We start from the raw sequence: 24527 nt of genomic DNA, 5'->3' as shown, positions 1-24527 counted from the left end.
TCATGCAAAAATCATGCGGCCAATTTGTTGATGTAAGTGACCTGAACCTTGTGGTTTGCTATCTTTCTCAACCAATCACAGCAGACACACATCAGAAGTGCTAGCTCAGCTTAGTTGCTAGATTAGCAGTGCATTTTGATGTTTGTTCAGTTTAACTTGTAGTCTGCCTTTTGACTTGTTTAACTGACATAGCATGTAGCGTTAGCCAGGTTTAGGTTAGCCAATGTCCTAGCATCTTGTAGTAGTTTACCTCAGTCGGCAGTTAGTGCTTAAGAACTTGTGAGCTAGCTTAGACCGACTGAGTAGAACTAACATCATGTCAACTTGTAGTGCTGTACTACTAATGCTTTGTTTTCATGGCATGTTCAAGTTGTGTGTCGACTTCTGACCCCTTGCCCCCTCCGCTCTCTCTTTCTTGTCCTAGGAGGTGACATAGTCTTGCCCATTATAACGGTGGACTCAATAGACCCCCCCTCCATGGCCACCCGCTACCCAGTAATCCCCGCACCCCCCACCACTTATCGCCCCTTCCTCACCTTACTCGAAACCACCAAAGAGTCCCTCCCCTTGCCCAACATGCGCCCCCCCTGCCCAATGGACCAGGAGGACTGCGAGGAAAACGTGGAGGCGTCCGCGTACGGCTCGGGCGAGATGACCGAGTCGGACGACGAGGACTATTACAAAAACTCCCCCCTGGTCACCGACAGGACCGTCCTCCCCCCTCCCCCTGGAGCCGAGGGCCAAAACCCCCGAGATCGCCATTTCTCGCGCCTCCCTTACGACCACCGCCCGCCCGCGTCCTCCGCCCCCACGGCCGACCCCGATCAGCTCAGCCCCCGCGGCAAGGGGGCGGCCGGCGGAGGCGGCGGCAGCAACAACATCCCGGCCGGGAAAATGAACACTCGGGATCAGGTGCTGCTGCCGCCGGCCCAGCCCTCGTCGGACCCCGGCCACCGCAGGGCGTCGGGAATAACCTACCCTCCCGATTTCCCGCACGTTCCCACTCTAGACCCGACGTCCCCCGAGAGAGGTCTCCCGGGCGCCGTGGAGGTGCAGCAGTCCAGCAGCACCACGGGCATGGTGGTGGGCATCGTAGCGGCCGCCGCCCTCTGCATCCTCATCCTTCTCTACGCCATGTACAAGTACCGCAACCGAGACGAGGGATCGTACCAGGTGGACCAGAGTCGCAACTACATAAGCAACTCGGCCACGCAGCCCAACGGCACCCTGGTGAAGGAGAAGCCGCCGAGCGCCACCAAGACGGCGCCCAAGAACAAGAAGAACAAAGACAAAGAGTACTACGTTTGAGGGAGCGCCGCCATGACGCACGGCGGCAGCTCGCGTTTGGGAGAGAGAGAACGAGAGAGGCGGGAAACGTGACATTTGTGCCAGCCATCCCCGCCCTCCTCGAGGGAGACGGCAAAGCTAACTTTCAGCATTGCCGGGAAGTCACTTCTCGCTACTTCCTGTGCCAACAACCGATTGGGTTCACTTCTTTCTTCAGTCCTGTACAGAAGCACCACCAGTATCCACGAAAGCAGTATCCAGTGCCACGTCCTCGCCATCTCTCTCCTCTCTCTCGCTCGCACTCGTGCCATGTCTACGGTGCTCGGCGGCTGGCGCCACGCGAACTGTGCCGTGTTTCAAGCATGTAGTATTCATCGAGGACAAAGACATCAACTTTTTTCTTTACGTGGAGTTCTGAGAAGAAGAAAAAAAAAAAAACACCACTAAAACATTAGTAGCAATTTTACGTGCGATATCAACGCAGAAGACTCCAGACTAACGGTTGGCCAAATTCACCTTTGGATGGTCTGTGTCGTGTTTTTGGTGCCCCCTGGTGGGCCAACGGAGAAACTGTCTCTATGCCAACCGTCAAAGCAGGAAAAAAGCTCGCCAACCGGTCGACCTCTGCTCTGTATGATGCTAACGACGGGGACTTGGCCGAGACAGTGTAGCTATGACTCTGTTGACGTCCGAAGCATCAGGAACCGTGCGGCCGTCACTCTTCTCGCTTTGCAAAAAGGACAGAATGGGAATTCTGCAGCGGACTGGACTGAAGAGCAGCCTTTGTGGTTCTTTGTCGACTCCCTGGAAGACGAGAGTTCCCAAGTACTCTAGTGTTCCAATTTTCTCAGCTCTATTAAAAGAAGACAAATGTACCATGATAAGAAAAAAAAAAGCCGAAAAAAGTTTGTGAAATGTCTCAATATTTGCCATCACAAAGAGAACCGTGTTCCCTCCTAACCATCATTCCTGTTTGCTAAACGAAAAAAAAAAATCCTGGGCAATGAGGAAAAGCTCTTTTGTTATCGGTTTGCCTTTGGTCAAATTGGGGTATGTGCTTGTTCATCAAATTTATGTTTTGTCCTTTTTTTTTTTTTTTCTGTATGGCAGATCGTATGTCACTTTTACCCACCTGACTGTTTTTTATTGATTGCTTTTTCTATCTCTTTGCGTCTGTGTACTGACAGACTTGCTGCCACATTTTCTTTTCTGTTACTCCCCCCCTCCTCCATCTCCCTGTTCTTTCTAAATGTTATTGTAAAGTGTTACAGTGAGATGACTCCAAATATGTGTACATTAACAGAGGGAATACACTTGGTTATATACTTCTTACTCCCTGTGTGCTGTGGTCTGTTTTTCTATTCACCGCAATACTTATAAATGAATAAATAGCTATAAATGTCGAGTGCCTTTCAAAGGTATTGGGACGGCAGATAAATGTCTTTGTATTTGAATTTGTTGTACCGTTTTTTGCCATGTATAATGCGCAAAATTTAACTAATATATTGTCCTAAAATCTGGGGTGCGCATTATACATGGGTACAATTCTTTTTTTTTTTTTTTTTAATCCGGATATCATACGGAGGCCGCCGTTACAGATGCGCTTTCTTCTCTGCTGTTCACTTCAAACACGCTCCATACGAACACAATGCTCTCGTATCAGACGCTTGCTCGATCACCTGCTCGTTTGCTGTCACAATGTACCCTACACAAATCGGAAACATTTCTTCGCTATCGAGTTTGCTAGCGCATGCGCAGTGATACTGACCGGCAGAATAACATCCGGTTGTTCCCAAAGATGATCTTTTTTCTGAAATAATTTTACGTTTACGGACTTAAGTAGGAGTCAAAATTTGGGTGCGTATTATACATGGGTACAGGCTTTTTTCCAGCATCAACATGCTATTTTTAGGGTGCGTATTATACATGGGGGCGCATTATACGTGGAAAAAAACGGTAGATTTTTGGAGGGGCTTGTAGGTTGTAAATGCTCTGGACAAGTTCAAAAAGTCTTTTGAGCAAACCTCCTAAGATCTATCTGATTTTTCAGTTAAAGTGATCTTTTGACACTTTCAAACAACATATTTTGCATCGGCAAAATCACTTATGAAGCATATGCAGAAGGAGAGGCTTGCAGATCAGGTGAGGAAACAAAAAGGATGCAAGGCAGGAAGCTGAAGGAACAATATGTGCTTGCCAGCGACATGTGTAAGAATGGGTGTGGGTAGTTTTCAAAGCAGGAGAAAAAAATGAGGGTTCGCATCTTGATCATCCTTCCCAAACAATTTGGGCCTAGTTACCATGGCCACCACCATCCTGGTTCTCATGAGAGCGTTTCGGATGTATGCAAAGACAAATGTAATTATTACGGTAAGTAACTCACTACGCCGTCCAGGCATGGTTTTCCAAAGCTGATGGGATGTGGTTTATGGTTAGGGTCGCAACATTGCCGAGCAGGAGATTAGTGATGACCCAATGCTCCACGTCGACACATGCAATATGGTGGCGCGATTGACGTATTATTCAAGCTAAAGCAGCATCTATGGCTGTTTATGTCTAGTTTATAAAACGCCGTTACGTCTTGAGAATCATTCTTTACGAGTACAATGAGACTGTATGAAAACTTTAGGTGTAGGGTCCTGTTCGCTCACTTTTGAGTAAATATACGTGTGAATTAAGTCCATACAAAAGATACGTTGATTCGTCCTTTATTGCATCCAAGTAGCAAATTGAACACGTGAAAATGACTCCGTACAAAAATATAATAACTGCACGCTGCTTGCACACTAGAAAATCTGTGTGCCCACAAAATCCATTTTAACAAGCCACAGCTAAAATGTAAAGGTTTGGTCTTAAGGATAAGACTGCCCTCTCCTGGTACAGAACAGAATTTATATGGCCACTGAATATTACAGAAAGAAAGAAAATCCATACACCAGGGTTAGGGTTTCAAAGTAGGACTTCAAACTAGTTTTGGGGAACAACAACAAAAAAATTAAAAAATGGCTTTAAAAAAAAAGGTATAGTATGGACTGTTGGCAGTGACCCGAACAAAAAAATAAATAAGATGATAGATTTTTTAGAAAATTAAAAACAGTATAAAAACAAAAACGATTAAAAAGAACAACAGAAACGATTAAAAAGAACAACAGAAACAAAAACACGACCCCACACTCATGCTCACACAAACACACACACACACAAACAAAAACAAAAAAACAAACAGAAATAAAGGTTGAATGAAAACCCTTATTTTGATTATGACTGTATGTTAAGTATGTTTTTGTAATGTGATTTGGGTTAGGGTACCATAAATTAGAAACACTCCAGTTGAGGTAGGGTTTATAGGGGTTAGGGCAGGGGTGGGCAATTCCGGTCCTCGAGGGCCGGTGTCCTGCATGTTTTCTATGTCACCCTTTTGCAACACACCTGATTCAAATGGTCAGATAATTAGCAAGGTCTGCAGAAGCTGGATAACAATCCTGATCATTTGAATCAGGTGTGTTGCAGCAGGGAGACCTATAAAACATGCAGGACACCGGCCCTTGAGGACCAGAATTGCCCACCCCTGGGTTAGGGGTTAGGGCTAGGGCTAGGGCTAGGGCTAGGGCTAGGGCTAGGGCTAGGGCTAGGGCTAGGGCTAGGGCTAGGTTTAGGTTTAGGTTTAGGTTTAGGTTTAGGTTTAGGTTTAGGTTTAGGGCTTGGGTTCAGACTGGGGTTTGGGCTAGCACTCTGGACATATCACGTTATGCATATTTCATTGTGTAATGGTTAGCAGTTTGGCTTTCTTGTACACCTTACAACCCCGTTAAGCTGAAGCATGCTCCCCCGCCCCCTTGCGCTACTTCTCAATCCATTTGAAAATACCGTTTTTTTCCATGTATAATGCGCCCCCATGTATAATACGCACCCTAAAAATGGCATGTTGATGCTGGAAAAAAGCCTGTACCCATGTATAATACGCACCCAAATTTTGACTCCTACTTAAGTCCGTAAACGTAAAATTATTTCAGAAAAAAGATCATCTTTGGGAACAACCGGATGTTATTCTGCCGGTTAGTATCACTGCGCATGCGCTAGCAAACTCAATAGCGAAGAAATGTTTCGGATTTGTGTAGGGTACATTGTGACAGCAAACGAGCAGGTGATCGAGCAAGCGTCTGATACGAGAGCATTGTGTTCGTATGGAGCGTGTTTGAAGTGAACAGCAGAGAAGAAAGCGCATCTGTAATGGCGGCCTCCGTATGATATCCGGATAAAAAAATAAAAATAAAATTTTTTTTACCCATGTATAATGCGCACCCCAGATTTTAGGACAATAAATTAGTTAAATTTTGCGCATTATACATGGAAATAAACGGTAAACAAAAAACAAAAAAAACAAGTGTATTCCTTTGAGAATCATAGTACAGATTTGTTGGCAAAAAGAAATTGGGAATTTAATTTTAAATCGGAGCAGAAACTAATATTATGGTTGATGACATTGTGATTTACCACCCGCTTAAAAAACAATCAAAAATTATCAAATCAATTTTCATTATTTTCCAAAATGCCCGTAGCTAAAAAAGATGTCATTACAAAACTAAAATGATAGAAAAAAACCTCCCAACGATCGCCACTAGATGTCCCAGTTAGTTGCTGGGCTCCCAACCTTTTTTGGCTGGAGTCTTTGCTTCCAAAGAGAAGGCCCTCCAGACTGCTGCAGGCACAGCTAAAACACTTTTGCACCACTGAAGGAAAGAGGGACACTCAAGCAATGGAGAAAAAAAAAGCTGCGCGGGTTCTTCCTCTTAACGTGTCCAGTCACTCAAACATGACATCTTGATCTCCAGCCTCGTTGTCATCAACACCCACACCAATTTGCGACACCTGTTTGCCATTGACCTTCTGACCTTTTGTGGCAGGGCTGAAATGCAGTGGTATTTTTCTTATTGTTGTTGTGAGTTCATTTTAAAGGCCAATAAAGGACTTTGCAATTAAGCAGCAGCTGAGCTGGGCACTCATTCCATTCTGGCACAAAAAGAAAAAAAGAAAAAAAATTCAAATCTATTCAGGAAACGTCTGTTCCCAAATTGATACTTGTTTTGTGCCTGGTGGCAATGTAGCTTTGGTATTTGCTTGTTGCCAACTGATGCCATCTTGCAGGTGCCACGTAAAAGTGAGTCATTTCGGTGTTCCCGTGAATGAGTGAGTGTATGTCATTGAAAATAACAATTGTGGACTCACAGAGAGTACAATTTCTAATGGAGGAAGGTTCAGGACGGTGCTGGCCCGCCGGCGGCGCGGCAACTTTTGATAACCTTGAATGAGACCAAGACAACATGAGAGTGCTGGAAATAGAAACATTTGTTACCAGCAGCATCCTGTCAGAAATATGTCTGGAACAAATTTAGGTTCCAAGAAAAGGGAGATAAGAAAATGAAACCTAACTCACACACACACACACACACACACACACACACACACACACACACACACACACACACACTCACGTACACACACGTGCACATACACACACAGTCAGTCACTTAGGTGCTCTCATGAATGAGTGAGCGTATGTCACTGAAAAAGACAATGGTGGAATCACAGAGAGTAAAATTCCAATTGATGAAGATTCAGGACAGCAAGGAAACGGTGCACCACTGAATGACCTTAAATGTAACTAAGACGGCCTGAGCATCATTTACTGGAAAGGGGACCAGAAAGCGAAACCTAACTCACAGGCAAACCGATACATATTAAGGAAACCTTTGCTCCCAAATTGATACTTGTCTTGTGCCTGGTGGCAAAGTACTGTATTGGCCCGAATATAGGACAACGCCGTGTCAAAGTCAAAGGTCAAAGTCAAAGAAATCGAAATTACGTTCCCACTATCCCACGGTGACAAGACATAGTACACAATATACATACAAGTAAACAACACAAAAAAATAAAAACAAGAAGGCACAAACAATGACTAAATAAGAGTGATGAATCAATAATAAATAATTTTTTTTGGGGTGGGGGGATCCTGAGACACCCCCAATAGCATGCTGGCTAATCGGGAGAGACGAGGGCCGCTCCCATGTGGGGCCGGTGGGGGCCATCATTTGATCGGCTACAAATTAATGAAATTTTAATCTAGCTTTTAATTCAATGCATTTTCAATGTCACCATATTAGGAAGTACAACACCCATTTTGCATCGCAGTTCTCTTCCCGGTGTCTCAAGTTGGGCGATACCACCCAGGCTGTGATGTACCGAAGTCAAATTCCTTGTTTGGCACGCTCAAACGTGGCGAATAGAAAATCTTGAACATAAAACATAATTCAACTGCTACAGTAGCCTATTTGTTCTATATTTTAATGTTGTATCCTCTTTTATTTTCTGTTATAGTCACCCTTGGTCAGCGCTTAAATATAGTGGAGTCAAGTGACGCGGCGGTATTCCACTATTCTGTGCGCCTGCCATTGGGCCGGTTGGATTTGAAACGCCCGGGCTGGAAAATGGTCCCAGCACGCCACTGGACACCCCAACCCCTTGGCTAAAAACCGCCGGTGCCTTTTAGGAAGCCATCCTTCCTGCTACGTGACAACCTGCTCATTTGCCTTTTTTCGCAAGCAACCGCCCCTGATGTGATGAGAAAAGGTCGGCTGATTGAGTGAGCCAATGTTTTTGATCTTTCAGTCAGTCGACGTTGTCATGAGCTGATTCCACTTTGACTGATGTCGAGTAAAAAAAAATTAAAAAAAAAATTTAAAAAAAACTTTTACACATGACTTGGCTTCACTTTAAAACGTACGTTGAAGTGACCCCAAAGGTTGTCCCCCTTTTTTGCTTGCGTCCCCCCTTTCCCATAGCGAATAAAATCAGTGGTGTCCAAAGTCTGGACAAAGGTGGCCGAAATGATATCGCGTTCCATCGCTCAAAGACGCGCACACGTACAGAGCGTCTCCGCGGGAACGCGCTCTTCCAACGGTGCGTTACTCGCGAAGGTGGGGGCCGAGCAGCAGCAGCCGCAGCCGCAGCCGAGCGAGTGAGCGAGCGAGCGAGCGCCTGTTGAGCGGGCGGCTGTCCTTGTTTCGAGCGGAACGAGTGCTTGCACCACACCGAGATTTCTGCGTTCAATCGCCTCGAGGCCATGATGACCCCGCCGGCCGCGCGCCTGGCGCTGGTTCTTCTGTCTTGCGTTGTATGGATGTTGTACAGCTGCGCAGACGGTGAGTACATCGACCAAAATGTACAACTTAATGATAACTTTAGAAGAACGTGTGTGGTTCGGATGGCAGTGCGGATCCGCCGCCGGGTTCAAAATTGGACCGACTTAGGAAGCTGGGTGAATTGGTCTCAACTATGGGGCGTTTTGGCATTTGAGGAGTTTTTGTACAAAATGGACTGTTCTGCGCAAAAGAGTTTGGCTTGATTTTCAACCCAAATTCGGTCCACTTTTTGGACCCAAATGGAGTTCTTTTCAAATGGATGTAACAGCGCTTGCTCTTGTGCACGTAAACTTTGTGTTGTGAGTGCAAAGAGTCTTTTTTACCTGTTTTTATGCCATTTTAACAAGCTGACATTGATTGCGAGACACAATGTCGCATTCCAACCCCACTCCCCCCTCCCTCGCCCAAATGCGCACGGCAACTCGAGAGAAAGAGGTTTGCGAGGAAACGGATCTTAAAATGATTCCTTAACTGAAGTGACAGAGCAGAAGAAAATGATTGTAATTGTTAAATATGAACATGCGAGAACCCCAATATCACAGGGAGGATGATGTACAGCAAGTCCTCAACATAGACATGTATCAAATATGTTTGGGGAGTAAAAGAGCCCCAGTGAGGACAAAACGGTGTATCACTTTGTTGGAAAGGCAAACTCCGATTTTGTCCTCACATCCTGTCTTGGAAATAAGCGAAGTGGACTGAATTTACTCCGTTTTTCGACATGTGCAACAGTCCTTGAACTCATTCAGCTTCTTGAAACTGTTATCTCGTGACAAAAATGTGTCTTGTTGATTTTTTGGGTGAATATATCATTTTAGTTTGTTTATTTCATATTATTGTCAGTCATGCAGGTGACGCAATTTGAAAAAAAATCCTTGTAACTGGGCATGAAATCTTTTTTTTTTGTAACTACCAGAAAAAACAGTACACTTGAATTGTTCGGCACCTGTGTTAAAAAAAGAGGCGTGACTCGTCAAGACGTCTTCCTTTGCATAGAATGCAAACGTGTCTTTTGGCGATAGATGAAAATAAAAATAAAAATAAAAAAAGTCGGATGTGGACCTTTTTGACGTGGGCAGTACTTGAGTAAAAAAACAAACTTTTCTCTGTCCAAAGGTCACAATGTAACAAGTGGACTCAATTTCCTCGCTTTTTAGACATCGCAACAGTCCCTGAAATTATTCAGCATCTTAAAAATGTTTGATGATCATCTCATGAAAAAAAAAGAAAGCCATGTTTATGCTCTCAAGCTAATTGGCCTTTAATGCCCAAGTCAGTCATGCAAGTGACGCAATTTGGCAAAAAGTGAATTCGGCCGACTTCCGTCTTGTCTGTCTGCTCAATTTGTGTTTTTCACCAAACGCTGAAAAATGACCAAGGCGACATTGCTGTTTCATCAGGAACAATCAAGACATGTGACACAGACAACGGATGGACTCTTCACGGCTCCCGCTGTTACAAGAAGATGGAGACAACCAACGGTTGGCTGGGGGCTCGTCACGACTGCCTCTGGGAGGGCGGCGACCTTGTTTCCATCACCTCCACGGACGAGGAAGACTTTGTGAAGCGGCAGATGGGCGACCAGCCCTTCTGGATCGGGCTCTCCAATCTGGTAAGACCAAAGTGCTAGCTAGCGGCTGTTGGCTAGCTACCGGTAGTTGACTGACAACCGGAATTGGTTTCGGCAGAACTGCGAAGAGGACTGGTGTCATTTTTTGGATGTGGGAGAAAAGAAGCTGACTTGGTCCAGCACCAGTATGACGCCGAACTACACCAACTGGGACTCGCGTCAAAAGGGAAGGTAAGAAGGTCACCTTTTTGCGTTCTGTGTCCGGCAAGATGCACAGGAGCATTTTGGAACCCTTTCCAAAAATGTGTGAGCAGGTTCAAAAACAGCTTTTGTTTTCTTTTGATCCGAAAAGAGGAAAATCAACTCCAATTTGGCTTGTCGTGTGTCTCATTTCCCCCCACTTTTCCGCGCCAGCTCCAACGTTGCTTCCTGCGCCTACGTCAACCAAGGTGTGGACCTCTCCAATCAGCCTGGAAAGTGGAGACATGGCTCGTGCCAATCCTCCTTGGCATACATGTGCAAGTGGTCGCCCGACGGTGAGTCTGTCTCATCTTGGGATGTTGATGCTGAAAGGAGGAAAATTGCAATCACGTCGTCCTCCTGCAGACTGCCCGGACGGATGGCCGTGTTCCTACAAAGACTTGGGTTACCGTTACAATCGAGTTGAGAGTGAGTGGCAGCGACGCTTCTTCTTTCTCCACCCGCAGCGTCTCCTTGTGCTTTTCTAACGAGGTTCTTTTGGTTTTCAGCTTCCTTCTGCGACTCTGGCGAGTTCCTGTACAAGGACTCTTGTTACCATTTTGAGGGGACCCGTAAAACCTGGCAAGAGGCTGAGGGTTTCTGCAAGAACAAGGGAGGTCACCTGGCCAGCCTCCACTCACTGGTTGTCGGACAATTTTTGTTTGGTGAGCGAGCGCCAAGGCAAAATGAGCAGGCCAGCAATCGACCCGCAATGTTTCACAACAAGTGTTTGTTCCGCTCTCCCCAAGCTCACGTGCGACGAGATGGACAAGGATGGTTGGCTTGGCTGGGACTCAAGAAGAACAATGGCAACTTTGAGTGGAGCGACACATCATCTCCAGTAAGTGACCTACCTGTGCGCAACAGATCGAGGTCCAAAAAGTTGTCAATTGGCCAGAATGAAGCCGTCATGTTAAAAAGTGTGATTTTAGCAGAACAAAGTTGTTTTGAATTAGGAGGACAAATCGGACAAGCATGCTCGCTCGCTCTGCCTGTCAAATGGTTTGATTTGAATTGGACTTGCCTTGAGTGGTGTTGCAAGACAAATGTGTTTTTTCATTTGATGAGGATTCAAACGGTGAGCAATCGAATCAAAGTGCACCTTTCATTTTCAAGGGAAACATTTGTTCATTGTAACGTTTCAATCTGAATATGGCAACAATTCTGATTGTGAGAAAGAGGTTATGAAATGAATTGGAGAGATTTGAATCAATAAAGTGACTTTGAAGGAATTTGCTGGGAGGCTATCGGAACAACTGCAACAACTAACACACTCAAGTCACGCCCACTGTGTCCTCCTCCCGCAGGATGGTGTCCCGTGGAATAATTCATACAGATCATCTGAGTGCTCCATATTGGCATTTGATGGTAACGCTCACCTGACCCAATGCGATACCCTTCATCCATCCATCTGTCAAAAAGGTCCGAAAGTCACGACCTCTCCTTTGCCCTTTGTCTTCTTGGCGCTCTCTCATGTTTGATCCCTCTCACATCCTTGCAGGCAAGGCCAGAGAATTTCTTCCGCTTCTTCTGACGCCGACATCAGCATCAGGTGGGCGGGCGTCCCACCCTGCAGCCCACATGCAAAATACCATTTGCCCTCAAGTGACCCGAGTCTCGCTTGCAGGCAAGAGCCCAAAGTGCGGCTGGTGGCAGGAAAACCCCGCCAACGACTTCTGCTACCTGATCAACTCCAAGGCCACCAAGACCTGGAAGGAGGCGCGAGACAAGTGCGCCCGCCTCAGCGGCAACCTGCTCGGCTTCGCCGACTCGCAGGAACACGCCTTCATCCAAGGTAGGCTGTCCACCGCGTAATGTGCTTGATGAAAGACGACATGCATTTTTGCCAAGTTTCTTTCATTCCAAAGAAAAGCTTGTGGCCCCCAGCGACAAGGACACGAGCCAGACGTCATCCGCACTTCATTACGGTTAAGCGTTTCGCACATGCACCTGTGAGATGTTTCAACCGTGTTTACCTTTGACCCGAAGGTCTTCTGCCAAACGCTTCCTCTTTGTGGTTGGACACCAACGACACCACGGTTGAAGACGGCAGCGAGCAGTCGGCCCAATCCTCACCCAATTCCGTCCAGTTGGCCGCCGCAGGTGGGTGGGTCTAAAACCTGGCCGGAAAATGTCCATTTCCGTGGAGGAGCGCTGAGCGTCCGCCGTCTCCTTCCAGGTAACCCCGGCGACCCCTCCGGCCGACGCTGCAACTCCTTACTCGGTGGCGAGGGCGGCCGGGAAGTCGGCGATTGCGAGAAGAAGCGCGGCTACGTCTGCAAGAGACGAGGTAAGACAAGGTGCTCGGTCCATTCTCCCCAACGCGTGTTTTTTGTCTGATGTCAGTGTTGATGCAGGCGTGGTCCCCTTGTTTGTCGCACATCTTCATTTGGCTGAAGAATGCAAAAAACGTGGCGCTGTGACGTCAGAATAATCCCAAAATGTGTCCGTCTGTCCTCAGTCGTTCAGACATGTGAAACAAACAAAGGGTGGCGTCGCTTTGGCTCCAACTGCTACAAGAAGATGGAGACCACCAACGGTTGGCTGGGGGCTCGCTACGACTGCGTCTGGGAGGGCGGCGACCTGGTCTCCATCACCTCGCCCTACGAGCAAAGCTTTGTGACGGAGCAAATGGGCGACGAGCCCTTCTGGATCGGACTCTCCAATCTGGTGAGACGCAAGCGCAAGCAAGCGTCTGTTGGCTCGCTGTTGTTACGCCACTGACGACGGACGGGTTTGAACTCTCCAGAACTGCGACAAGACCTGGTGTCAGTTTTTTGAAGCGGGACAAGAGAGGCTGACTTGGTCCAACACCGCTGTGACGCTGAACTACGTCAACTGGCACTCAGGTCAAGACGGAAGGTAAGGAGCTCATGTCACCTTTTTGCGTCCATGAGGGACACGCAGCGAGATTATGGAACCCGTTTGCAAAATTTGAGAGAGCACACGTGTCAAGGAAAAAGCAAGGAAAAGCCTCCAAATTTTTCATGTGTGTGTCTTCTCCCGATAGTGCCAGCGTTGGTTCCTGCGCGTACGTCAACCAAGGTGTGCACTCCTCCAGTCAGCCCGGCAAGTGGAGACATGGCTCGTGCGGATCCTCCTTGGCGTACATGTGCAAGCGGTCGCCCGACGGTAAGTGTGCACGTCCGTGTCGATGTTGACGCTGAAAGGAGGAAAAAATGCAATCGCGTCGTCCTCCTGCAGACTGCCCGGAGGGACGGCTGTGTTCCTACAAAGACTACGGATTCGGCTACCATCGAGTGGAGAGTGAGTGGCAGTGACGCCTCTTCTTTCTTTTCACACCTGCAGCGTCCCCTTGTGGTTTTGTAATCCGTGTTTCTCGGCAGCTTCAGCTTCCTTCTGCGACCCTGGCGACTTCCTGTACAAGGGCTCTTGCTATCACTTTTGGGAGAAGAAACGAACTTGGGAGGACGCCGAGAAGTTCTGCCGAGAATCGAAAGGTCACCTGGCCAGCGTCCACTCACTGGACGAAGTCCAATTCTTGGCTGGTGAGCTTCAAAACAAACCGCCGATGCCGGCAATCGTCTCACAGCACTTCACAACATCTGTCAAGTTTGGATGCTCGTCTTGTGCTCAGTTGCGTTTTCTGATTTCCTCAAGGTCACATGCCCTACAAAGGAGGATTGCAATCCTGGGTGGGACTCAAGAAACACGACAGAATGTTTGAGTGGCGCGACGCAACACCTGCAGTAAGCCAAACGTTTGGAGCCGTCTGCAAAAGTTGTCACTGGCCCAGAATGAAGGTGTCACATCGGGTGGCAAAAGTTCCAAGTCACGACGAAAGACAAAATTTGACTGAATTAGAAGAAAAAAAAGTTACATTTTGACAAGAATGGTCCTGTTACGAGAAGAGAAAAACGTCCAAGGTGTAAATCAGCTGGAGCATTAACGAGCATTTTATTATTTTGAAATAATGATATTCTCATTGACTGGAAAACGAATGAAATCAGAGATGATCAAAGTGCAAAATGTCAATGTTCAAAGTTGGACTTGGGAAAGTTTGAGTGTGAAACTCCAATTGTACTTTCGCTGGCAGACAGTTGTAAATGGACAACAATGCGGCTCAGAAATGAGACAAATGGATACATCTAGTGTGAGAAAATATTGATCTGGCGTGTCGTACGCAGGGCAACATCGAGTGGGTCCCACACGGGCCGGTTGGACGGGGTGACTGCGCTGCCTTGTCGCTGACTGGAAAACTTGAGGACTGGCCCTGCACCGATATTCTGCCATTCATCTGTAAAAAAGGTCAGCAAGTGATGATGACCACGTGCTCTCTCATCATCATAATCATACCTTTGATATATAATGCACTTTACAATTTAAGGCAAATCGAAGAGTGCTAATGTGTCCTCTCTTTTCCTTCCTTGCAGCCAAGGTCCAAGACTTTCTTCTTCCTCCGCCGGCAGGTGGGCGTCCCACTCGGCAGTCGACGTGCGGTGGTCTCTCGTCGCCCGTTTGCCCTCAAGTGACTCCACTCTGACTTGCAGGCCGGAGTGCAAAGTGCGGCTGGTGGCAGAACCCACCCTCCTCCGACTTCTGCTACCTGATCCAACACAGGCCAACCAAGGCCTGGAAGGAGGCGCGAGACGACTGCCTTCGCCACGGAGGCGACCTGCTCAGTATCGCCGACTCAAGTGAACAGGCCTTCATACAAAGTAGGCTGGCCAGCTGGCTGACTGGTCGGCCGGCCGTCTGTCTGTCCTTCTGTCCGTCTGTCTGTCTGTCTGTCTGTCTGTCTGTCCGTCCGGTCGCGATCAGAGCTGTTGAATTCCCCCAACGTGGACTGTTTCAAACTCCTTTGACCATTTATACCTCCAAAGGTCTGTACACTTTTCTGCCGAGCGCTCCCTCTCTGTGGTTGGGCATCAACAACAACATCACGAAATACGGCAGCGGGTGGACTGACGGATCCCCGTTGGGTTACGTCGTCATGGACGAAGGTGGCTCAAAAACCCAATCGATGTTTGTCTGCGAGGAATGGAGCTGAGCATCTGTCGTCTCCTTCCAGGTGACCCCGGTGACCCCTCTGGTGCGTCCTGTCTTTCCCTGCTCACAAGCAACGGCCGCTGGAGGTTTGACGATTGCCGGAAGAAGAGAGGCTACATGTGCAAGAAACGAGGTAAGACGCGGCGACGTCCGGCCGATTCTCACAACGTGCTGACTCGCTTCTTTGGCTTTTGTCTTGCAGGAAACATTCCAAAACCGCCGCAGCAGCCTCATGACGGTACGTCTCCTTAAACGGTGACTTCAAACGACACGAGACAAAAATGACATGACGACGCTTGTCTTCTTTTCTTATTTTCCTAGCGTAAAGAATTCAGGTTGTAAGCGAATGAAGGTTATGCAAGATCAGCAGCCATGAGCTAAATAATCATTTGTGGCAGCCCGAGTTGGTTCTCTGAGATCATTCAGCATCTTGAAACTGGCCTTGTTTATCTCTTGTGACTGTATTCTTTCAGGCTAATAGCTTTCAATGCCCGTGTCCTTCTAAAGACTTGTCAGTTGTGGATTGCCAGTCAAGCAGGCGACGCAATTTGGCTAAAACTGAATTGGGTCGACCGACTGCATTGTTACCTGTTTGCTGAATTTCTGCTTTTCACCAAACGTTGAAAATTGACCAAGGCAACTTTGCTGTTTTATCAGTATTGACCGATCCTAAGGCAACATGTGACATAAGCAACGGATGGAATCCTCACGCCTCCAAGTGCTACAAGAAGATGGAGAAAACCAACGGGTGGCTGGGGGCTCGTCACGACTGCCTCTGGGAGGGCGGCGACCTGGTCTCCATCTCCTCAATCTACGAGGAAAGCTTTGTGAAGAAGCAAATGGGCGACAAGCCCTTCTGGATCGGACTCTCCAATCTGGTGAGACGCAAGCGCAGGCTGCTGTTGGCTCGCTACCGGTAGTTGACTGACAACCGGGATTGGTTTCGGCAGGACTGCAACAAGGACTGGTGTCAGTTTTTTGAAGAAGGAGAAAAGAAGCTGACTTGGTCCGACACCGGTGTGACCCCGGCCTACGCCAACAGGGACTCGCGTCAAGACGGAAGGTAAGAAGGTCACCTCTTTGCGTTCTTTCATTGTCAGGCGGGGCACAGAGAAAGAAGGGAAAACCGTTCCTCGGGTGTGTATGTTTTTTTTATGACTTTTCTCCACAGCTCCAACATTGAGGCCTGCGCGTACGTCAACCAAGGTGTGCACTCCTCCAGTCAGCCCGGCAAGTGGAGACATGGCTCGTGCGGATCCTCACTGGCGTACATGTGCAAGCGGTCGCCCGACGGTAAGTGTGCACGTCCGTGTCGATGTTGACGCTGAAAGGAGGAAAAAATGCAATCACGTCGTCCTCCTGCAGACTGCCCGGAGGGACGGCTGTGTTCCTACAAAGACTACGGATTCGGCTACAATCGAGTGGAGAGTGAGTGGCAGCGACGCTTCTTCTTTCTTTTCACACCTGCAGCGTCCCCTTGTGGTTTTGTAATCCATGTTTCTTGCCGGCTTCAGCTTCCTACTGCGACCCTGGCGACTTCCTGTACAAGGGCTCTTGCTATCACTTTGGGACGATGGAGCGCACTTGGAAGGATGCTGAGAAGTTCTGCCAAGAATGGAAAGGTCACCTGGCCAGCGTCCTCTCATGGGACGAGGGCAAATTCTTGGCTGGTGAGCGCCCGGGTCAAACTGCCGATGCCAGCTATCCTCCCCCAGCGTTTCCCAATGTCTGACACGTTTGAATGCTCTTCTCGCTTTTTGTGATTTCCTCAAGCTCACGCGGCAAATATAGGAGGATTGCAATCTTGGGTGGGACTCAAGAAGAACAAGGGCAACTTTGAGTGGAGCGACGCAACACCTGCAGTAAGCCAAACGTTTAGAGCGGCCTACAAAAGTAGTCAAAAGTTCGACTTTGGCAAGAATGCCCGTCATGTTCCAAGAAGAGATAAACATTGAAGGTGTTAATGAGATGGGGCATTAACAAGGACAAAGTTGTGAAGTTATGAGAATAAAATTAAATGAAGTGAAAAAATAAATCATGTATGATTAAAATGCAGATTTTCACAAGTCAAAGTCACTCACTTCTGAGAATAAATGAGTCTGAAACTCAAGTTGTGATTTAAGTGGATGAAAATTGTCCAATGAATTCAAGTCATACTGTGGGAAAGTGTTGATTAGTGGGAGGAAAACAAGACTCATCATTTTGGAGCAAATGCGGTGGTGGCAAGCGAGACCAAACGCGCCAAAGTCACGTCTGGCGTGTCGTCCGCAGGGCAACATCACGTGGGTCCCAAACAGGCCGGACGGACGGGGTGACTGCGCTGCCTTGTCGCAGACTGGAAAACTTGAGGACTGGCCCTGCACCAATATTCAGCCATTCGTCTGTAAAAAAGGTCAGCAAATGACGACCACTCACTTTGCACTTCCATCTGCTCTCTCATCATCATAATCATACCTTTGATATATAATGCACTTTACCTTTTAAGGAAAATCGAAGAGTGCTAATGAGTCCTCTCTTTTCCTTCCTTGCAGCCAAGGTCCAAGACTTTCTTCTTCCTCCGCCGCCAGGTGGGCGTTCCACCCGCCAGTCGACGTGTGTTCTTTTGTCGCCCGTTTGCCCTCAAGTGACTCCACTCTCGCTTGCAGGCCGGAGTGCAAAGTGCGGCTGGTGGCTGGAGCGACCCTCCTCCGACTTCTGCTACCTGATTCAACGCAAGCCCACCAAAACTTGGGAGGAGGCGCGAGACGACTGCCTTCGCCGCGGAGGAGACCTTCTCAGCATCGCCGACTCAATAGAACAGACCTTCATACAGAGTAGGCTGTCTGTCCGGTCGCAATCAGAGCTGTTGAATTCCCCCAACGTGGACTGTTTCAAACTCTTGCTACACATTTGACCATTTACCTCCAAAGGTCTGCACACTTTTCTGCCGAGCGCTCCCTCTCTGTGGTTGGGCGTCGACAACAACGTCACCAAAGACGGCAGCAAGTGGATTGACGGATCTCCGTTCGTTTACATCGTCATGGACAGAGGTGGCTTCAAAAACCCAATCGATGTTTGTCTGCGAGAAATGGAGCTGAGCATCTGTCGTCTCCTTCCAGATGACCCCGGTGACCTCTCTGGTGCGTCCTGTCTTTCCTTGCTCACGAGCAACGGCCGCTGGAAGTTTGACGATTGCCGGAAGAAGGGAGGCTACATCTGCAAGAAACGAGGTAAGACGCGGCGACGCTCAGCTGATCCTCACAACGTGCTGACTCGCTACTTTGGCTTTTGTCTTGCAGGAAACATTCCAAAACCGCCGCAGCAGCCTCATGACGGTACGTCTCCTTGAACAGTGACTTCCAACGACGGGAGACAAAAATGACATGACGATGCTTGTCTTCTTTTGTTATTTTCCTAGCGTAAAGAATTGAGGCTGTAAGCTATTGAGGGTTATGCAATGGTGACTATACCATGGGTGACTCGTCCATTCGCGAATTGATCACGTTGGCAAAAGCTGAATTCGGCCGACTGCATTCTTGTCTGTTTGCTGAATTTGTGTTTTTCACAAAAAGCTGAAAAGTGACCAAGACAATTTTGCTGTTTCATCAGTATTAGCCGATCGTCAGTCACCATGTGACACGGTCAACGGGTGGAGTTCTCACGGCTCCAAGTGCTACAAGAAGATGGAGAAAACCAACGGGTGGCTGGGGGCCCGTTACGACTGCATCTGGGAGGGCGGCAACCTTGTCTCCATCACCTCGTCTTACGAGGAAAGCTTTGTGAAGAAGCAAATGGGCGACAAGCCCTTCTGGATCGGACTCTCCAATCTGGTAAGACCAAAGTGCTAGCGGCCGTTGGCTGGCTATTGCTACGCCATTGACAGCGGCTTTGGACTCTGCAGAACTGCGACGAGGCCTGGTGTCAGTTTTCCGAAGCAGGAGAAAAACTGCTGACTTGGTCCGACACCGGTGTGACGCCGACCTACACCAACAGGGACTCGCGTCAAGACGGAAGGTAAGAAGGTCACCTCTTTGCGTCCTTTCATTGTCCGTCAGGGCACATGGCGAGATTTGCGAAATTTGGGTGAGCACGTGTATTGACGTAAAATTCTCTTTTGCCGAGAAAGATGGGAAAAGCCTCCGATTTGGACCGTTTGTCAGATGTGTGTCTCATTTCCTCCCACTTCTCCCGACAGTGCCAGCGTTGGTTCCTGCGCCTACGTCAACCAAGGTGTGCACGACAGCAGTCAGCCTGGCAAGTGGAGACATGGATCGTGCGGATCCTCCTTGCCGTACATGTGCGAGAGGTCGCCCGACGGTAAGTGTGCACGACCGTTGTATTGTTGGCGGTGATAGGAGGAAAAAATGCAATCACGTCGTCCTCTTGCAGACTGCCCGGTGGGTCGGCTGTGTTCATACAAAGACTACGGATTGGGCTACCATCGAGTGGAGAGTGAGTAGCAGCGACGCTTCTTTCTTTTCACACCTGCAGGGTCCCCTTCTGGTTTTGTAATCCATGTTTCTTGCCGGCTTCAGCTTCCTATTGCGACACTGGCGACTTCCTGTACAAGGGCTCCTGCTATCACTTTGAGGGGGTGATGCGAACTTGGGAGGGGGCCGAGACATTCTGCGGAATATGGAAAGGTCACCTGGCCAGTGTCCTCTCATGGGACGAGGGCAAATTCTTGGCTGGTGAGCGCCAGGGTCAAACTGCCGATGCCAGCTCTCACCCCCCCCCCAACGTTTCCCAACGTCTGACACGTTTGAATGCTCTTCTCGCTTTTTGTGATTTCCTCCAGCTCACGCGCCATATGTAGGAGGATTCCAATCTTGGGTGGGACTCAAGAAGAACAAGGGCAACTTTGAGTGGAGCGACGCAACACCCACAGTAAGCCAAACGTTTAGAGCAGTCTGCAAAAGTTGTCACTGGCCCAGAAGGAAGGTGTCATATCAGAGGGCAAAAAGTCCAAGTGAGTTCAAAAGCCAAGTCGCTCATTTCTTAGAATATAAAATTGAGTCTGAAACTCAAGTTATGATTTAAGTGGATGGAAATTGTCCAATGAATTTAAGTCATACTGTGGGAAAGTGTTGATTAGTGGAAGGAAAAAAGGACTCATCATTTTGGAGCAAATGCGGTGGTGGCGAGCGAGACCAAACGCGCCAAAGTCACGTCTGGCGTGTCGTCCGCAGGGCAACATCACGTGGGTCCCAAACAGGCCGGCCGGACGTGGAGACTGCGCTGCCTTGTCGCAGACTGGACAACTTGAGGACCGGCCCTGCACCAATGCTCGGCCATTCATCTGTAAAAAAGGTCAGCAAATGACGGCCACTTACTTTGCACCTCTCAATAATAATGATAATAATAATAAATATAATAACGACAATAATAAATAAATTAATCATGAAAATAAAAAAATAAATAAATAAATAAATAAATAAATAAATAAATAAATAAATAAATAAATAAATAAATAAATAAATAAATAAATTTCATTTGAAAAGCATTTTACATTTTAAGGCAAAGCTAAGAGTGCTAATGTGTCCTCTCTTTTCCTTGCAGCCAAGGTCCGAGACTTTCTTCTTCCTCCGCCGCCAGGTGGGCGTCCCACCCGCCAGTCCACGTGTGTTCTCTCGTCGCCCGTTTGCCCTCAAGTGACTCGACTCTCGCTTGCAGGCTGGAGTGCAAAGTGCGGCTGGTGGCTGGAGCGACCCTCCTCCGACTTCTGCTACCTGATTCAACGCAAGCCCACCAAGACTTGGGAGGAGGCGCGAGACGACTGCCTTCGCCGCGGAGGAGACCTTCTCAGCATCGCCGACTCAATAGAACAGACCTTCATACAGAGTAGGCTGTCTGTCCGGTCGCAATCAGAGCTGTTGAATTCCCCCAACGTGGACTGTTTCAAACTCTTGCTACACATTTGACCATTTACCTCCAAAGGTCTGCACACTTTTCTGCCGAGCGCTCCCTCTCTGTGGTTGGGCGTCGACAACAACGTCACCAAAGACGGCAGCAAGTGGATTGACGGATCTCCGTTCGTTTACATCGTCATGGACAGAGGTGGCTTCAAAAACCCAATCGATGTTTGTCTGCGAGAAATGGAGCTGAGCATCTGTCGTCTCCTTCCAGATGACCCCGGTGACCTCACTGGTGCGTCCTGTCTTTCCTTGCTCACGAGCAACGGCCGCTGGAAGTTTGACGATTGCCGGAAGAAGGGAGGCTACATCTGCAAGAAACGAGGTAAGACGCGGCGACGCTTGGCTGATTCTCACAACGTGCTGACTCGCTACTTTGGCTTTTGTCTTGCAGGAAACATTCCAAAACCGCCGCAGCAGCCTCATGACGGTACGTCTCCTTGAACAGTGACTTCCAACGACGGGAGACAAAAATGGCATGACGATGCTTGTCTTCTTTTGTTATTTTCCTAGCGTAAAGAATTGAGGCTGTAAGCTATTGAGGGTTATGCAATGGTGACTATACCATGGGTGACTGGTCCATTCGCGAATTGATCACGTTGGCAAAAGCTGAATTCGGCCGACTGCATTCTTGTCTGTTTGCTGAATTTGTGTTTTTCACAAAAAGCTGAAAATTGACCAAGACAATTTTGCTGTTTCATCAGTATTAGCCGATCGTCAGTCACCATGTGACACAGTCAACGGATGGAGTTCTCACCGCTCCAAGTGCTACAAGAAGATGGAGAAAACCAACGGGTGGCTGGGGGCCCGTTACGACTGCCTCTGGGAGGGCGGCGACCTTGTTTCCATCACCTCCAAGGACCAGGAAGACTTCGTGAAGAGGCAAATGGGCGACAAGCCCTTCTGGATCGGACTCTCCAATCTGGTAAGACCAAAGTGCTAGCGGCCGTTGGCTGGCTATTGCTACGCCATTGACAGCGGCTTTGGACTCTGCAGAACTGCGACGAGGCCTGGTGTCAGTTTTCCGAAGCAGGAGAAAAACTGCTGACTTGGTCCGACACCGGTGTGACGCCGACCTACACCAACAGGGACTCGCGTCAAGACGGAAGGTAAGAAGGTCACCTCTTTGCGTCCTTTCATTGTCCGTCAGGGCACATGGCGAGATTTGCGAAATTTGGGTGAGCACGTGTATTGACGTAAAATTCTCTTTTGCCGAGAAAGATGGGAAAAGCCTCCGATTTGGACCGTTTGTCAGATGTGTGTCTCATTTCCTCCCACTTCTCCCGACAGTGCCAGCGTTGGTTCCTGCGCCTACGTCAACCAAGGTGTGCACGACAGCAGTCAGCCTGGCAAGTGGAGACATGGATCGTGCGGATCCTCCTTGCCGTACATGTGCGAGAGGTCGCCCGACGGTAAGTGTGCACGACCGTTGTATTGTTGGCGGTGATAGGAGGAAAAAATGCAATCACGTCGTCCTCTTGCAGACTGCCCGGTGGGTCGGCTGTGTTCATACAAAGACTACGGATTGGGCTACCATCGAGTGGAGAGTGAGTAGCAGCGACGCTTCTTTCTTTTCACACCTGCAGGGTCCCCTTCTGGTTTTGTAATCCATGTTTCTTGCCGGCTTCAGCTTCCTATTGCGACACTGGCGACTTCCTGTACAAGGGCTCCTGCTATCACTTTGAGGGGGTGATGCGAACTTGGGAGGGGGCCGAGACATTCTGCGGAATATGGAAAGGTCACCTGGCCAGTGTCCTCTCATGGGACGAGGGCAAATTCTTGGCTGGTGAGCGCCAGGGTCAAACTGCCGATGCCAGCTCTCACCCCCCCCCCAACGTTTCCCAACGTCTGACACGTTTGAATGCTCTTCTCGCTTTTTGTGATTTCCTCCAGCTCACGCGCCATATGTAGGAGGATTCCAATCTTGGGTGGGACTCAAGAAGAACAAGGGCAACTTTGAGTGGAGCGACGCAACACCCACAGTAAGCCAAACGTTTAGAGCAGTCTGCAAAAGTTGTCACTGGCCCAGAAGGAAGGTGTCATATCAGAGGGCAAAAAGTCCAAGTGAGTTCAAAAGCCAAGTCGCTCATTTCTTAGAATATAAAATTGAGTCTGAAACTCAAGTTATGATTTAAGTGGATGGAAATTGTCCAATGAATTTAAGTCATACTGTGGGAAAGTGTTGATTAGTGGAAGGAAAAAAGGACTCATCATTTTGGAGCAAATGCGGTGGTGGCGAGCGAGACCAAACGCGCCAAAGTCACGTCTGGCGTGTCGTCCGCAGGGCAACATCACGTGGGTCCCAAACAGGCCGGCCGGACGTGGAGACTGCGCTGCCTTGTCGCAGACTGGACAACTTGAGGACCGGCCCTGCACCAATGCTCGGCCATTCATCTGTAAAAAAGGTCAGCAAATGACGGCCACTTACTTTGCACCTCTCAATAATAATGATAATAATAATAAATATAATAACGACAATAATAAATAAATTAATCATGAAAATAAAAAAATAAATAAATAAATAAATAAATAAATAAATAAATAAATAAATAAATAAATAAATAAATAAATAAATAAATAAATAAATTTCATTTGAAAAGCATTTTACATTTTAAGGCAAAGCTAAGAGTGCTAATGTGTCCTCTCTTTTCCTTGCAGCCAAGGTCCGAGACTTTCTTCTTCCTCCGCCGCCAGGTGGGCGTCCCACCCGCCAGTCCACGTGTGTTCTCTCGTCGCCCGTTTGCCCTCAAGTGACTCGACTCTCGCTTGCAGGCTGGAGTGCAAAGTGCGGCTGGTGGCTGGAGCGACCCTCCTCCGACTTCTGCTACCTGATTCAACGCAAGCCCACCAAGACTTGGGAGGAGGCGCGAGACGACTGCCTTCGCCGCGGAGGAGACCTTCTCAGCATCGCCGACTCAATAGAACAGACCTTCATACAGAGTAGGCTGTCTGTCCGGTCGCAATCAGAGCTGTTGAATTCCCCCAACGTGGACTGTTTCAAACTCTTGCTACACATTTGACCATTTACCTCCAAAGGTCTGCACACTTTTCTGCCGAGCGCTCCCTCTCTGTGGTTGGGCGTCGACAACAACGTCACCAAAGACGGCAGCAAGTGGATTGACGGATCTCCGTTCGTTTACATCGTCATGGACAGAGGTGGCTTCAAAAACCCAATCGATGTTTGTCTGCGAGAAATGGAGCTGAGCATCTGTCGTCTCCTTCCAGATGACCCCGGTGACCTCACTGGTGCGTCCTGTCTTTCCTTGCTCACGAGCAACGGCCGCTGGAAGTTTGACGATTGCCGGAAGAAGGGAGGCTACATCTGCAAGA

The 24527-nt window shown here is 48.3% G+C and overlaps 2 protein-coding genes across 13 annotated transcripts in view; both read left to right on the top strand.

Annotated features, from left to right (window-relative positions):
* LOC119128075 (neurexin-2-like) overlaps positions 1–2619 on the top strand; it is a 250844-nt gene extending 248225 nt beyond the window's left edge. For 11 of the 12 annotated variants that reach the window (XM_037260157.1, XM_037260160.1, XM_037260158.1 and 8 more), the window contains one exon: positions 425–2619. In XM_037260157.1, the coding sequence (XP_037116052.1) occupies positions 425–1308 (884 nt within the window). In that variant the 3' untranslated portion in view covers positions 1309–2619. The remainder of the gene's footprint in view (positions 1–424) is intronic. The other variant, XM_037260163.1, reaches the window with a different exon arrangement.
* The window catches only part of LOC119129646 (C-type mannose receptor 2-like), a 902042-nt gene that overhangs the window by 553138 nt on the left and 324377 nt on the right, over positions 1–24527 (top strand). Inside the window, exons 24-35 of the mRNA XM_037263000.1 lie at positions 13501–13563; positions 13644–13805; positions 13918–14006; positions 14445–14565; positions 14691–14726; positions 14808–14954; positions 15141–15260; positions 15329–15439; positions 15509–15544; positions 15964–16184; positions 16257–16369; positions 16478–16599. Coding sequence (XP_037118895.1) covers positions 13501–13563; positions 13644–13805; positions 13918–14006; positions 14445–14565; positions 14691–14726; positions 14808–14954; positions 15141–15260; positions 15329–15439; positions 15509–15544; positions 15964–16184; positions 16257–16369; positions 16478–16599 — 1341 coding nt within the window. The remainder of the gene's footprint in view (positions 1–13500; positions 13564–13643; positions 13806–13917; positions 14007–14444; positions 14566–14690; positions 14727–14807; positions 14955–15140; positions 15261–15328; positions 15440–15508; positions 15545–15963; positions 16185–16256; positions 16370–16477; positions 16600–24527) is intronic.

The sequence above is a fragment of the Syngnathus acus genome, chromosome 10 (genome assembly GCF_901709675.1).
Source record: "Syngnathus acus chromosome 10, fSynAcu1.2, whole genome shotgun sequence".
In the NCBI taxonomy this organism is placed as follows: Eukaryota; Metazoa; Chordata; class Actinopteri; order Syngnathiformes; family Syngnathidae; genus Syngnathus; species Syngnathus acus.
Note: the sequence above shows the minus strand (reverse complement) of the source record. Positions and strands in the feature narration are given on the sequence as shown.